The 16,481-nt window shown below is 42.2% G+C and overlaps 1 protein-coding gene across 5 annotated transcripts in view; it reads left to right on the top strand.

The window, feature by feature from the left end:
* The window catches only part of NEK10 (NIMA related kinase 10), a 224,615-nt gene that overhangs the window by 188,116 nt on the left and 20,018 nt on the right, over window positions 1-16,481 (top strand). For 3 of the 5 annotated variants that reach the window (XM_042998420.1, XM_042998418.1, XM_042998422.1), the window contains 3 exons: window positions 4,315-4,344; window positions 6,208-6,308; window positions 16,210-16,320. In XM_042998420.1, the coding sequence (XP_042854354.1) occupies window positions 4,315-4,344; window positions 6,208-6,308; window positions 16,210-16,320 (242 nt within the window). The remainder of the gene's footprint in view (window positions 1-4,314; window positions 4,345-6,207; window positions 6,309-16,209; window positions 16,321-16,481) is intronic. The other 2 variants (XM_042998421.1, XM_042998419.1) reach the window with 1 other exon arrangement.

Raw genomic sequence — 16,481 nt, 5'->3', positions numbered from 1 at the left:
GGCATCATGATACTGGGGCTTTGAGACCGCCTGTGCTGGTGTCTGAGCTGATTGTTGGGTATGGTTATACTTCCATGTGGCATCCAGAGAATGTAGTGGCACAGCCCTATCTGACTTCCAGTCCCCGGTCCACAGTTCCCTCTGTGGCCACGTCCCCTAGATTGGCAGCAAGTTCTCTATAGGGCAAACTCTCTCATTTTGTCAGCTTACCTTCTCGCGAGATTGGAAGGGCCAGCCCATTCTTCCCTACCTCTCTGGGCCTAGAGACTTGGGAAGTCAGCAAGACCTCTTTGCCTCTGACACCCCGGGAAGCTATCTCTCCTGCCCCAACCTGCCCCTTGCTGTGGTGCAGGGAACATCTCATGCCTAGGGCTCTCAGAGTTCCCCATGGGAACTGAGCCCGCAGCCCTACCACACTTGAATCCCCAACTTAAAGAGAGCTCCATCATCCAACTCTCGCCTCCTCCTGCCACCACCCAGACTGCCTAAAGTGAGATGGAATTTGAGTCTCTTCTGAGACTTCTTTTCTTCTGTCTTTCTGTCCTCTCTCCTCGAGAAGCTTTGACTTATTTTGAGGAGCGGGAAGGAAAGGTTGCTCAGCAACAATTCTTTTGAATCTCTCTGCCTCCTGCTTAGACTCTCGCTTTTTAAAGCCCAGAAATGTACTCTCTCTGTTCCTGGTTGCTCTAGGCCACCCCACCTTGGGCAGTGCTAGCCTCACACTCTGCTGCTTGATGACAGGAGGCTCATGAAGTCAAGAGAAAGTGTGGGAAATAATGTAGCAGTGAATTCTCCTTGTGTATTATATAGTCACTTCTAGGAACTTCAAGTTTAAAAAATCCAGAGATTGTATCTTATAGTTTGAAAAAGTAACTAAAGGGATAGCAAATTTGGAAGTGAGGAAAGCTCTAATCTTCACACATGCGCAAATTACCTGAACGGGATGTGAGATGCTTATTGTAAAGGTGATTAAGCCAGAATTATTTTTTTTTAATGTTTGTTTATTTAGTCATAGAAAGAGAGAGACAGAGAAGGAGAGAGAGAGAGGCAGAGAGAGAAGGAGACAGAGAAACCAAAGCAGGTTCCACACCATTAGCACAAAGCCCAATGTGGGGCTCAATCTCACGAACCATGAGATCATGACCTGAGCTGAAATCAAGAGTCAGACGCTTAACCCACTGAGCCACCCAGGTTCCCCTAAGCCAGAATTCTAGAGGGAAGGGATTCAAAGCTGGCCTTTACACAGCTTGTTTCTGACGGTTCAAGTGAAAGGGAGTGAACGAAGCCTGATCACCCAGAGGGTGAAAGGTGCTGAGACTTTGATGCAGCTTCCTTCTGTCCTGTGGGAAATTTCACCAGGGGAAGCGAGAGGATGTGGGGCAGGGTGGTTGAGGGAGGGGGGCGACTAGGTCCAGACTGTCAAGTCTCTTCCTAATCACTTCTACCTGCTTGTGGAACCGTTGGTCTGTGTTGGGAAGGATTCCATGCCCGAGCCCACTAGTCGTCATCTTCTCCCACACTTCCGTCTCACTTTCTGTGGGATGTCATTCAGTGACTGGGACCCAAGCTTCAGCAGCCTCCTTGGCTCCTGTTCCCCGTGGGCAGATGGTCACCACATTGCTATTCCAAATCAGGCCTTCAGCTCTGGGCTTCTTCTCATGAGATCACCTTTTCTGAAACACAGTCTCCCTTATGGCTCCTTACCATCGTATGCAGTCCCTGGCTACCTCTTTAGCTGTACTCAGTACTATAGCTTTTTATCATACTGCACACTAGATAAACTGGACACCTTGCTGCTCTCCAGGTGCAGCCCTCACTTAGCTGACTCCTGTCCTTTGCTGAAACTTTCTTCTACTCAGAAGCTGCCACTGAAGTATACCTTCCCGCACACCAAATCCATATCCTGTCCTTATTGAGTGCCTACTAATTCTCCATGGTCTTCTCAAATGAAACTTTTGCATCAACTCTCAATCTCCCATCCTGTTACTCTGGGTGAACCTTTCATGAACCCTTTGTGAGTGCAATACCCTTTGTGGAACTTCTGGTGCCTTCTACACTGCTGGCCATAGGGGTAGATTATTGAGCATTTGTAGATTTAGACTACAGTTGAGTTACTTTGTCTCATTTTACAACAGTTAAGGAAAGACGTGAGAGTAAATCTGTCTGCTATACTAAAACTTAAAAGGTTGCATTGTCTTTCAACAAAGCATTTGGTCAAACACGGAGAAGGTGATGTATGTTTTGGTCCCATTCGTGGAGCAAAAATATTCTTTGCTTCTTCAGGGAACTCCTGCCCAAAATGTTCTCTTCTCCAGTTGTTTAAAAATTCCTGACTCTTAGGGGTGTCTGGGTGGCTTGGTCGGTTGAGCGTCCGACTTCGGCTCAGGTCATGATCTCACGGTCCGTGAGTTCGAGCCCCACGTCGGGCTCTGTGCTGACAGCTCAGAGCCTGGAGCCTGTTTCAGATTCTGTGTCTCCCTCTCTCTGTGACCCTCCCCCGTTCATGCTCTGTCTCTCTCTGTCTCAAAAATAAATTTAAAAAAAAGTTTAAAAAAAAAATTCCTGACTCTTAGCAGAGAGAGTTCAGACAAATAGGGGGATTTACCATATCTTGGTTAACTTGGAAGAATACAGTGTAATCCATCTTTTGTTCAATTTGTAGTAATGAACAGTTTCAGGGCTTGTGCTATGAATTGTAGTTTCAGTAGACTGGATATATAGCATAAACCAAGTCTCAAAGCACCAAGAAAGGGCCCGGAATTTGACCATTATAATGTGCCATGAGATTAAAAACAACAACAACAGATAGAGAGTCACTGCAGAGACTACAAGGACCTAATGCTTCCAGTTTATTACATGTATATGCTTTCCAAAAATACCTAATCAATTAAGTGTTCAAAGGTCTAGGTAGAACATCATGTTAAAAACAGTGACCCTTTTAAGAAGAGGAATAGTCCTTGAGGTCTGGGAAGGAGCATAAACATAAGTTTAGATCTGAGGTAACCAGAGGAAGTGTCCTATTTAGCTAAGACTAAAAATTCCCTTTAGTCTAGGTGATAAGGGTGGGAAATTGAAAAGCAGTAACAGGTTAGATAAAAATACTCTTAACATATAAGGTACAATAAAATGATTAGCATTCAATTGATATAAAGAGCATTTACAAATCAATAAGAAAAAAAAGCATGGGACACAAACAGGAAATTCACCAAAGAAGTGCAATAGTCTCACCAGCATTTAGATAACCACAAAATAAAACAAAGATTGGCGAAATTGAATAGTTTGATAATATATAGTGTTGATTAAGGTGCAGAAAAATGGACTCTCTTCTGGTCAATGTGAAAATTGATCCAGCTACTCAAATATGTATTTGTTAAAATAAGAAACACGTATATCCAAGGGCCTAACTATTTGACTTCTGCTTATCTACCCTAAAAGACCTTTTGTACGTCTACGCAACGTACTCACACACATTTGCTCGCTGCAACATCATTTATAATCATGAGAGACTGAAAGCAAATTAAGTTCCCTTCCAGACAGAAGTGGCTAAGTAACTATGATGTATGCTGAACATGTAGTACTATATAATAGTGATTATAAAGAATGGCCTGGAACTGTGTGTGTTGAGAAAAAAGAATCTCCATGACAGAGTCATGAGGGGAAAAAAAATGTAGCACAGCCTTATAAGGTGTCATCATTTATTTTAAAAGAAAGAAAGAAAACATTAGGTAATACTATAGATTTTCTACAGTAGTAGCTTTCAAACTCTTTTGGGAATAAGCGAACCTCAACACGGTACACGTTTTCTATCACAACTGAGTGGACCTACTATGTTCAATGCACTCTGAAATTTTTCTATTCTGTCCCATTTCGTTCCATCTCATTCCATCCCATATATCAAAATGCTGGTCTTGACGCATTAAACCGTTTTCAGGATTCAATCACCCTCGAAAAACACTGTTCTGAAAGTACACAGTTATGTATGTAAATGGATAGAAAAGTAACTGGAAGCTGATATCAGGTACAGCTGATCCAGCTCTGGAGAGGCGCTGAGGGGTGGTGGTCCCAGGGAACCTCAAGCCTTTTATGTAATGCCTAGGTTGTTTTTATGTTCATTTTACTTGCTTTACGTTGCGCATGTGTTATTCTTTATTTTTTTGGTGAATAAATCTAAACTATTTTTAAAAGTCAAAGATTTACTGGGTTGGAGGGAGCAGAGGTCAAAAGGTCTTAAGAAAAAATTGTTAAGCTGCATTGCATAACTGAGTAGTTCAGAAGACAGGCATTCTAGCTAACTATTTCTGTTTTTGTATTTAGGGCCACAGATGAGCACATTCTTGTGGCAAGGTAGAGTCAAACCCGTGTGATATCCCACTCGAAATGTCATCACAGTCTAAGAACTCTCTGCCACGCTGTGAGATTTTAACTTGTGAAATATATCCACAGATCAATAACATAAAGTAGTCAGCACATAGTTGATCAAAAAAATCAAACCCTCCAGTTTCAGAAAACGTGAAGGTAATGTTGCCGTAACAACCTTCTCTTGGCCACATTACATGGTCTGTAGTTTTCAGTATTGGTCTAGAAAAACAAATAGCTATGTTGTCAGAATCATTTCTATAGGAAACACCACTGTAGAAAATAATAGGACATATGTAAACTTGGCCATCTCTGTAGGCTGGAGCAGATACCTCCAGCCTTGTGTGTTCTATTTTAGAGCTACCTTTCTGACCTGTCTTCACACTTTTACCCTAAGGGTAATTTATTAAACCTCATCTTAATAGTCAAGTAATTGATGATTTAAAGGAGTTAGACACACTGCCTAGGGGAGATAGATCCTTTCAATTTCAAACACTTAGTCAAGGTATTAAATGCAGATAAACTACAATTAGATTATTTTTTATAAGAATTTCTCAGCTAACTCAGTAAAGATGCCTGTAAACAAAGTAATATTTCTTTAAATATTCTGTTTATTTTTTTGTGTGTGTTTGTGTCTAAATATAAATTTTCACATGCTCATAATAAAATAGGTTGAATCTTTTAATGACCACATTAAATTTTCTCTGCAAATGTTTTGAAAAAATTTTATGGTAAAATATGCAAGCTTTCTCAGAAAGCATTTATATAAGACTCATTTTTCAGAATTTTAGCTATTGCTAAAGCAATGATTATATTCACATTTAATTTCATATAGGCTCAAGGTCGTATGGAGGGAAGAAAAGAGGGACTTTGGAGCTTTTCTTTTAAAAGGGGTAATTGGCAAGAGTATTATTGGAGCAATCATGCTATGGGTCAGAGGGAGGGAGAGCAAGAGGAGGGGGAACCTGGGGAAGGTGGAGAGGATAATATATATCCACATATCTGAAGTGTCTCTTCAGTTTTTCTTTTTCTCCAATGTGGACCTGAGGGTGAGAGGGGGCAGAGGTGGCCTTCTGGCCCATCTAGAGGTTAAGGCCATTTCTTTAAAGAGTTTTAAAGTTAAGAATGGACTACTTGTGGCTATGATATATGAAGGTGGGGAAGCCACTCATATGCAGTTTGACACGAAGCTAGCCTCAAACTGTGAAAGTGGAGTGGCAGTATGATGAGAAGCCAGGATAAGTTACCAATGTGTCTTATTTAGAGCTAGAGAAACATCCAGGTGAACATTATAATTTGTAATAATCAAGGGTTACAGTAACCTTTAAACCCTTATTACAAATTGTATATTTTTTTGTTTGTTTGTTTCTGGGTTTTTTTTCCTCTGTAAGATTGCCTATTCGGTGTTTGTGTTAGTAGTTTTACTAAAATTAGTTTTAAAATATGATATTAAGGGCATAATGACTTTAAAATGTAAAAGCCTGATAGTCTGTTAACTGCACATATCTGAAGCCCAGCTTTTCAAAGGCCACAGTATCCAAAGCACCACTGACTCCTGGTGGCAGCCTGGTGTAATCGCAGGCAAAATTTCCAGGAGTATTTTTAATTGTTATAAAAGGTAACATTGTTATGTTACTCAGAAGTCATATAAGTAAAAGGAAGAAGTGCATACCATATTGTAAAATATGGAAGTGTTACAAGGTCTCTGAATATTATCTCATTGGTAGGATCAAGATTTTAGCTTAATTATTTTTTCAGAATTTTACCCCAAGTTCTACTAATATTTTCTACTAAATATTTTTGAAAGAGAAAACCAGGACCTTGACTAACTGCAGAATTTATCATCCACAGCATCTGCAGGGATTGCTGTGTCCCAGAGGAAAGTACGACAGATCAGTGATCCTATTCAGCAGATCTTAATTCAGCTGCACAAAATCATCTACATCACACAGGTCAGTATGCTAGCATTTTATTTCCTTTTCATCTTAAGTACAAGTTTGATGGTAATGTCGTTGAAGAACTACTTTGTGGAATTTTAAATTGGAACGAATGCTCATTTTTATTATCTCCAACTGCATATATTTGGGAACACTTTGGCTTAGCGGCACAGCCACAGCTGGAAAGGTTGTAGGGTATAAAAAGCAAATATGGCAGTTTCCCCCTATGACTCATAACCTGCTCTTTTGTCCGTGTCCCACCAAAAATGAATTTCAACACAAATGGCCCTTCATTATGGGGGTGAAAGTGGGGACAGGGCTGGGTTTTGAACAGCCTCGCTACAGGAAAGAAAAACTCGTGCCCACTGAGGAATCCTGAGGATGCTGGGTTAAAACTAGGACCTCTCAGAGGAGTCAAGATGGTGGAGAAGCAGGGGGACCAGGATTTCCCTTATCCCTCACACACAGCAGTACTGAGGTCAGAACACTTGGAATACCCAGAAAGTCTATCTCCGGAGTGACAGAAAAAATCTCGACAGATGGAGGGAGACAGATTGGCGGGACAGTGGTGAGTGTATGCAAATTGGGGGAGACAAAACAGTGTGGGCACAGAGGGAGGGATCCCCTTCCGTGGAGAGACAAAAGGAAGAGAAAGAGAAGCCGTGGATTGCGGTTTTGCGTTAGGACAAGAGAAAAAGCGCTCTGGACCACGGACTGGAGAATGAGAAATAGGGAGAGTGCCAGTCTCTACTTTGCAAACAGCCTTAGGAGCTGAAGATCAGAGTTTTCAAAAGTGCATGACTTTCTCCGGACTGAAGCCGCTAAGTGTGTGTGTGCATGGAGGGGATGGGGAGCCAGCCCTGGGTCGAGGTAGCGATCTCAGGAGTGCGGTGGGAGAAAACGGTCCCCTCCCTGAGTACTGTGAGAAGAGGGTATACTGCCCCCCCAAGAACAAAAGACCCTGCAGGTGCCAGCCAAAGGCCCTTTATCAGCAGGGCTGATGGGCATTTCCCCAGAACCAGGTCTGCGTGGTGTGAGATCCTTTAAGACATTGGGTTTTGAATCCCTTCTGAGCGCCTAGGGGGTGCGGGAGACTGTGGAGCAGGGCAAGCTGACTGCCCCCCACTACTCTGCGAGGGCTGCCTGAGCAGCATGGTTTGAGACGCCCAGTGGGGAGGAGAGATTGGGTGTCACCATTTTCTCCCCAACACCGACACGGTGGGGCTTCAGGGCGCGACGCAGCGGGTCCGGTGGAGGCTGGACCCCCTTACACCAAACCCCGCCTGTCCGTGCCTGGTAACTGCATATCTACTGGAGTGCGACTGACACTGGGCAAGCCAGACAGCCTCGCCTCCAGACCCGCACAGCCACCGGTTCCAGACACCAACAGACAAGTGTCCTGCCATTTTGTATGTTAGTCCGTTGCTCTTTTTTTCCCTCTCTCTCTCTTTTCTTTCCTTCTCTGTTCTCTTCTTCTTCTTTCTACCCTATTCTTTTTTTTCTTTGGAATAAGGCTCATAGTTTCTGATTTGGTTTTTGGTCAATTCTTCTTGTGTGTGTGTATACGTATATACACAAAGTTACCAAAGTTAACCAAGGTCTTAATGTTAATAAGAAAAGAAATTTTTGTAGATGAAGTGTAGGCATATGGATGAGAAAGTAACTAGCATTCTGGAGTCTAAGATTGCATGTCTTATGCAGTTCATTTGTTCATTCATTCATTCATTCATTTGACATATAATTATTAGGTGCCTACTATCAGATGCCACTGTTCTATGCATTTGTGACGTATCAATGAGCAAAACATATAAACATTTACTCAGTCTAAGATCCAGAGAGCCAATCTTATGACTCTGTCACTTGCCAATCGTAGCGATTCCAATTATATGTTCGAGGACTAAAGAGAAATGCCACCAGGTCGGTGGACCGAATGGGCCCACTGTAAGTCACACTGGGCTAATACACTTACTCTCTCCCCAAAACCAAACAAACAAAACAAGCCAACAAGCCAACAAACAAAAATCCATGCTGATTGGTGTATGACGGTGGCATTATGATAATAAATGGCTGTAGGTCTCTTTGGGCCTCAGACTTGGAGGAAAATGTATAGTGTATACTTATATCAGTGTTTCTGGGCCCTTCCTAAAGGAGTCCCAGCTATTCCCCCCTAATCAAGGGCTTTGGGTCTTTAAATTGACCTACGTCTAGAAATCGCATGAGAGGCTGTGACTGTCCACTGTGGCGACGGCAAATCAGGTCAGATTTTTGTCTACCAGACCCAGAGTTTCTTTTCTGTTATTTGGATTAAAGAATACTCCAGTATTCTGAGCCACCACCAAAGACCACTGGGGTCAAAGCACTCTAATTAACAGTGCATTCCTCCCACCCTTTCTGGTAAATGCTTCTAACTGTCACTGGTGGGTAAATGGCGTCCCTTGGCCTCTGCTTCTTTGGGATCACATCATCCCCGTTGGGATCCTATATTTTCAGTGTTGTACCTGGCCTACAAAGGAAAGCAGCCGTAGAGATTTTTAAGGATGCTGGTGCTCCCGTCTCTAACGTACTTCTCCATACCTTAGTGACAGGAGTGGCTTCTGAGTATTTTTGCTGAACATAATTGCGGAGTGAGTGTGCAGGTCACACATGGTAAATGGCAGGTCCCCAAGCCTTTGGATTCCCTCCTCCACATGTCAGGGTAGCTCTGGCATTTTACCCCCATTAAACGAAGGTCACCATTGAGTTGGAGTTGTATAGCATGCCAACCAAGTAAGCAGTTACCTTCAGCTGCAGGAACTAATACATTAAATCTGGACTCTCTAGCAAGAGCACCCATATGAATGAATTCAGCCTGATTTAGTGTCGTGTTTCACCCTTCTGGGCCTAAAACCCTTTGAATCTCCTACACATGTTCCCTGCGTTGCTGCTGGTACAAAGTAGCAAAGTCTTGCAATTCTGACAGGTAAGCTATTTCCTTCTGGATCATAGTGTGCACCAGTTCCCCTGCATCATGTCGAGATATGACCCACGTGATGGACTTGACCCTCGTTGTGGGTCTTAGGAGGAATAAGCATTCCTTTTTCAGATCTCACTCCTCATCTATCCCAGATGAGGTTAGTGTAGAGTTTTCAAGCAAAAGAAGTGGTCTCCTCAGACACAGAGTGACAAGCTACTTCCGCTGGCAATAATGACTCAGAGTGGCAGGACTGTCCGTTTTATCTGGATCCAACAAAGTGTCCCTATTTCAAGCTTTCGGATCCTATTCTTTTTTCTAACTTTCACATGAAAAACTCGGCAAAGTGGGCATTCACCTGACGTTGCAATTTAGCAACCTGCCCAATTAAATTTGTATTTGATAATCAGCCGTATCTGTGCTGTGGTAGCAAGAAAATCACAGGCTCTTTTAGGGCTATCATGGCATCTCTCTGGGGCTCAGACTATGATGTGAGCCAAGAGTTCAAGGACCCAAGCTTGTCATTGTTTTTCCTAAGTGTTCTGATGCCCTTTGAAGAATCCATCCCACAACACAGTCCTTGTGGTCTTCCTACTTCGTAGTGCAGCAGCCACTCAAGCTTCCAGGGCACTTCCTTCAGTTGGCTCTTTATCATGGTGATACTTGATCAATTGTGATGCCACCGCATGTCATGGGCTATCAGCGTCCCGTGTCCCGTGGCAAAATTCAGCACTGGGCTTGGTTCCAAGGGCACAATCAAACCAAGTCCCAATTCCCATCTGTATGGGTCCTTCTTCTGGGACCTTGCTGGAGCCTAATCTGTTGTCAGTGAGGGTCCAGTTAGGAGACAGAAACCACACAGTAATTTCAACAGGGAAGATTTAATATAAAGAATTACTAAAAAATTATTAATAGTAACGGTATTATTTAAGAAGGAGGAGAAGAGAATATCTAAAGAACATAGCAAGAGCAGATATGGAAATCACTATTTATAGGGCTGAGGCAGAGCATCCAAGAAAGGAAGAAAAGAGAAGAGGACACTCCCATCCTGGGCTCAGGTCCAGACCTCATCGGAAAGATCAGAGAAATCCACTGAGATGCTGTGCTAGAGAAATTTGCAGGAAGCCTTCCCCTGGGGGGTTAGGGCAAGTAATCCATGCTGAGCTGTCATGCTGTGGAACTTGTTGGAAATCAGCACGTGTGGCTTGGGCTGGGAAATACCCTCTATGGGACCAGAGGAGGCTTCCCACTGGTAGGTGCTCCTCCATGGAACATTCTGGGAAGCTGCCTATAGGATTGGTGCCAGTGAAACTGTCTAGGGGTAAGCACCACTCTGGTTTCCCCTTGGCTGCTGACCACTCAGTGCTGCAGGACTGAGGCAAGGCGGGAGCATCACTGGGACCAGAAAGTCAAGCACCGTTCTCCTCCAGCATCCCTCCAGTGCTCTCTCTCTACAGACAGAGCCCAACATCCTGGCAAGGGAGAAATTCCAGTGTCACATGCAGGGCACCAAAGGGTGAATTTGGAGCCGAGAGGCAACAAGTAGGCAACTGTCACACTTGGGCTGGGGGACTAGGCAAGGGACTCCCTTCTGTGGGACCCAGCCACCTCTGAGTTCTCACTGCTTCCCCTTTGGCTTCTCCCTAGCCTGGCTCTTACCTGTCACGTTTTCCCCCCAAATCTGCTATTCCTTCCAATCACTCTTAGGGCTAGCCTTTTGAGACTCAAGAGTCTGAAATTGATTACTTTTTTCCTCCATTTTCTGCTGTCAACCTTTCCCTTAGGCAATCCCACCGAACTGTCTACCTGATTAAATGAAAGAGGGTGAAGGGGTACAAGGAAGTATGAGGGGGATGTAGAAAATTGGTTAATAAATCAAAACATAATCTGCCATATCTCTATTGAGTAAAGATATTATATTCAAAAATGCATTTCCATTTAAATGCTGGTGTAGAAATATGGGGAAGCATTCTTTAGCGTTAAGGAAATAGCTTTAAATAGCTTATTGGTTACCTCAATGCTTAACTACTAAATTGAGAGAAAGTATACTTTGAAATTTAAATATAGTTTCCATATGCCTGTCTTGCTAATTTTTATATAATAAAAAACTTTTTGATGGATGTGTTCCATTTCTTTGTTGGATTTCAAAGTAATGTTAAAGCAAGAATGAAATGATTATAAATATCTTATTATTATGCTCTCACACTTCAGCATAACAAATGATTTCATATTTTTTGGCAAGCTGGCATTCCTTGCTACAAGTTCAGATGTAACCATTGTGGTTTTTAAAATGTATTTCCAGAATACTTGAAAGTTTATGACATTGCAAATAGGAAGGAATGTTTCCCTTTTGGGGAACTTTAAATTATCATGCTAGCCCAAGACAATGCCTTTCAAATGAAGGAGATAAAAACAAGTCTGAACATGATACCTTCCTATTTGCTACAGGTGGAAGGCCAAGATCAGTCTTCTCTGTCTGCTAATTCCAAAGGAAATCTGCTGAAAGTAAATCTGAATCAACAAACGAGCACACAAACAAACAAACAACTCTTCTTGTCCCCATGTTTATTTCCTAGTCAGCCTCCTTGGTGGGCTTACGCCTGTGGTACCTGCCCTGAATTGCAGGACCTCACCCTTCCCGACAACCGGCAGATAACCTTACAGGGGACACTCTGGGCTGATGGTGGCCTTTCCTATCCAGTTTCCATGGAGACAGATCTTGGAAATCATCTAAAAGCAACTATTGTAAAAGGCAGGATGTTAAAATCCTTACGCTGCCTTCACTGATTTGACATCTGCTTTTATCAAAACTGAGATGGTAATCTTAAGACAGCCAGCTGAGAATAAAATCAGTGGTTCATTTCCATTGCTGGAAACCAAAATCCATCTCCGGGCACATACGGTGACCAAGGTACATACGTTACCTTTTAATACGAGTCTTTGTGTGTTGTTGCTTAGCTGAGACCTACGCAGCCAACTTATGCTTTGGATTTAATTCTGTACTCAGAATCCGATGGCTTGGTTAAAGAAATGCTTTGAAAATCAGCACATAGCAACTTTTAAAAACCAAACATCTGTCTCCTAGAGCACAGACGGGCAGTTAGGTGGACCAGCCTCAGACTGCCATCTTAACAACCACAATTGTTGCTGATAGAACAAAAACTGTGGCTGGGAACAGCTGTCCGTCGGATGAAGTTATACTCTGGCTGTCATCAGTGAAACAAACTGCTCTTTTCAGCAATAGTCATAGATGGAATTGGAACCCTCCTTACTGTCTCTTATCTGGGTCTCCTGGTTCCTAATGGCAAGGGGGATAGATTACACCGGATTTAGGGTAAAGCCATGCATCCAAGTGGACTCGTGTTTTCAGGGTTTGCAGATTCTAAGAGAAAGCTTACATTTTGTGCCTTTATTTTGATAATGATCTTTGAATTTTTGTTAGCATTTAGGGAAATCTCCTTTTAGGTAGTAATATATCAAAATAATTTGTTTTTACAGAAAAGATATTATTTAAGTCACTTCAAATGGGACACTCTCCATTATTGCTGGTGTGCACTAGGTATTCTTAGAGACACTAGAGAATGTATCTTTAAGAAGTATCCCTACATCATGCAAGTTCAAGACTCTGGTATAGAACATAGAGATCAGATTTCATCTTTTCTGTTGTTACTTTGGGATGGTAAAAACAAAAAATAAGCTCTTAGATGTGTGGTGTTGAGAGACTCATCTTTTCTAGAATCAGTTTCTCCATCAGTAAGATTCGGGTAGTTTCTGGGACTATTGCAATGAAGGAAATAATGTATGTGGAGTGTTTGTAAAGTGTTACACTGTAGAAATACCAGTGGTGGTGTGTGTGCTCTGGGATAAGGGTTGTGTTAAAAGAGGAACCAACTCAGTCGTTATGCATGTTACATAATGTCTTGAAGCTCTGATTTCCTTACTTGTAACACAGTAGCTGCCTTACAAGTTTATTGTGGGGAGAAAAGGGACATAATGCACACAAAAGAGTAATCATAGTAACTGACACATAGGAATCATAGGTGTTAATATTCTATTCTTAGTATTATAGTTCTTGTATATAGTATAGTATACTTACTTCTTCAGCAATTGAACTATGTATCATTCTGCGCAAAATTTTAAATTCTTCCATGAAAATTTTAAAGATGGGGTGCTGGCTATCGTGATAATTATTCCAATAAGTAAAATAGCTTTCTAATACTGTCTCGTGTATGAATCTTAAGTCGACTGTTAACTTATTCAAGAAAGCTTTTATGAGAATTAATTCAAGCAATCAGGAGCAATAAAAGCAATTCTGAGTTAATTAGAGGCTTATCAAGTTAAATGAATAGCAAGGATTTTAAGACTATTTGAATTAGCAGTCCGGTAGTGACAGCTGCCAGTGCTGGGGTTAGTCTCTTTCAAAGGAACCTGTGGACCCACTGGTACTTCACACCTTCAGAAGTCCGCTGTGCAGTTAGGTGGATCACAGAAGGCTTGCTGCCGCTCTTTGGCAATTGGAATCGTGCAAGGCAACAACTAGACGGTCCTGGGCCAACACTGCCCTCTGGTGTTTGATTTAGGGAAGTGGCAACTTCCCGTGGTAAGGGTAGGGAATTCTCAAAACCAAAAAGGTATCTCCAGGCACTTCTCCCATCCACTCCTCTCTAACCAATCCCCTTGCTAGAAAGGTGTGCACAGGACCCTTCCCTTCTTTGCCTGGTCCCACTCTTAAGTTAAATTCATTACTTTTGCTAATCTGTCATGCACACATGTATCACTTATACTCATTTTCCTTCTCATCTGTCTTCCAACCATTTGCTTATTAATGCCAAGAAATCTCTCTCTCTCTCTCTCTCTCTCTCTCTCTCCCTCCCTCCCTCCCTCTCCCTCTCCCTCACCCTCTCCCTCTCTTTCTCTCCCTCTCTCTCTGTCCACATTTATTTCCCTTTTCATTCCATGTACAAGGACAATAATTATGACCATTTGCTGGGGATAAGGAGAGTGATTCAATTACATCTGGAGCAAGGCACAAGAATGCTCTAGTTCTGAAATAAAAAGAGCTCATTACAGATTCAATGCTGTCAACTTACAGAACCTTCCAGAGCATACTAAAGGACTTCAGATCCTCCAGCAGAATCTTGGTTCCTCTGTAATTAAGCCTGCTTTGACTCAAGTAAAATCAAAGGATTGACTAGAATTACCGATGGTACTGTTAAAACATTTTTCAATTACATTGTTTTTCTGTTTATGGCATTACAGCGCTTCATAATGGGTCCCACATTCTGTTGTGTCTGGGCTGATGAACAGTTTTTCTCTGGGTATGAGAAGCCGTTGTGAGCCCCCATTGACCCCATTCATTTCTCTATTACCTTTTATACATTCCCCTGCTTCATGTAACTTGAATGAATGGACATTCCTTGTAGCCAGGATGTGGTAAGTTACACTACACTAACAGATACACCCGAAATCTCTTTGCTTGGCACAGCAGTGGTTTATTTCTCACTCAGCTAAATTTGGGCGGGTCAGGTGGCCCTCCTCCATCTTGTGGCTGTGCCATCTGGAACGGATGGGCGCCAAGCTCCTTGCCCAGGGCAGACAGGGATGGAGGAGAAGGATGCCGTCCTTGAATTGCCACATCCTCGGAGTGACACATACCATTTTTAGTGGCCAAAGGGGTCACATGGCACCAAACCTAAACAGTAAGAGAGTATAGAAAAATGGAATGGGGGGTAAATAACTGCCACTACCACATTTGTCTCCTTTTGGTCTGAGCCTTTAATTCTATTCTTGTATTTTTGTCGGCTGGATTTGTTTTGTTTTGTTTTCAATCTTGAGAGTGCCTACTACTACATCTTCCTTCCCACTTAGCCATCTCTTTTCTTAATGATTCTTTTTCCTCTCCTTCCAAATCCTCTCCACAAACCAAATGTTATTTCCACTCTGAGACTACTTATCATTCTGACCCTATTTCTTTGCTCTATTATCCTTCTTCCAAACTTTACTTCAACCCTCTGTGCTTCTCAGGATCTTTGGTTTCCTTGTGTAAATTCAACCTGCAGATCTCTACAAAATCAATGTTTTGAAATCTCTAATTTCATCCAATTGCCATATTTTCAGAGATTTCAAAGTGACTTGCTACTAAGTCATTAAATCCAACTCATCCTGGCACAGCCCTAATGTATACTAATTCATTCTTTTCTTCTTGACAAGATTGGTCCCTACAGTCTGATCTCTATGTGAATGTCAGGAGCGCTCACAGACAGGCATCTGACTTCGTAGTGCAGATATGTGCTTCCTGTTCCAAAGTGTCAGATCCTTCAGGAGCGCCTGTGTGGCTCAGTCGGTTGAGCATCCGACTCTTTATGTCAGCTCAGGTCAGGATCCCAGGGTCATGGGATCAAGCCCTGCGATGGGCTCCGTGCTGAGGGTTGAGCATGGAGTCTGCTTAGGATTCTCTTTTTCTCTCCCTCTGCCCCTCTCCCCAGCTCGTGCTCACTCTCTCTCTAAACAAACAAACAAACAAAAACAAAAACAAAACACAAAGAAAACATAAAACACAAAGCGTCAGATCCTTTAGGACCTTGGTCAGGGTGTTTAGCACAATTCTGGGCATGACATAGCACGTAAACATGTGATAGAATGCATCCTTCCTCGTGAAGTCTGTTCTTTGCAAAATTCAATTTATATGTGCAATTTAGTTTTTATATGAAAAATAATACCAATAAAATGAAGGAACAATAGTATAAATGGAAGCAGCCTTTTGAAAGAGAGAGGAGTAATATATTCCTTCTGGATTGTGGAGTGAAAAATTATCACACCTAGTCATGATATTTGGAGTAAAATTTATATTCTTATTTAGTCCTGTTGAATTCGTATTGTTACACTGACCCTCAGTAAATGCTTCCAGAAGTCGTCTGTACACTGTTACCAATTTGCTTACAGTAATTGTTTTCTCATTTTATGCAGCTTCCTCCAGCTTTGCACCACAATTTGAAAAGAAGGGTTATAGAGAGATTCAAGAAATCCCTCTTCAGCCAGCAGAGTAACCCTTGCAATTTGAAATCTGAAATTAAAAAGGTACCGTATTCTACATATAGGAATTCTACTTTGGCTAACAAAAACACATCGGAAGAGTTAAATTTTTATAACTTCTCTGCTTTGTACTTTTTAAGGTCTATCTTCTATTAAAGGATACTATCGTTATTTGTTTTGGTCCTTCCAAGCTCTATAAAAAAGAC

The sequence above is a fragment of the Panthera tigris genome, chromosome C2, assembly GCF_018350195.1.
Source record: "Panthera tigris isolate Pti1 chromosome C2, P.tigris_Pti1_mat1.1, whole genome shotgun sequence".
Lineage (NCBI taxonomy): Eukaryota > Metazoa > Chordata > Mammalia > Carnivora > Felidae > Panthera > Panthera tigris.
The sequence above is the reverse complement of the archived record's forward strand: the minus strand, read 5'-3'. Positions and strand labels throughout refer to the sequence as shown.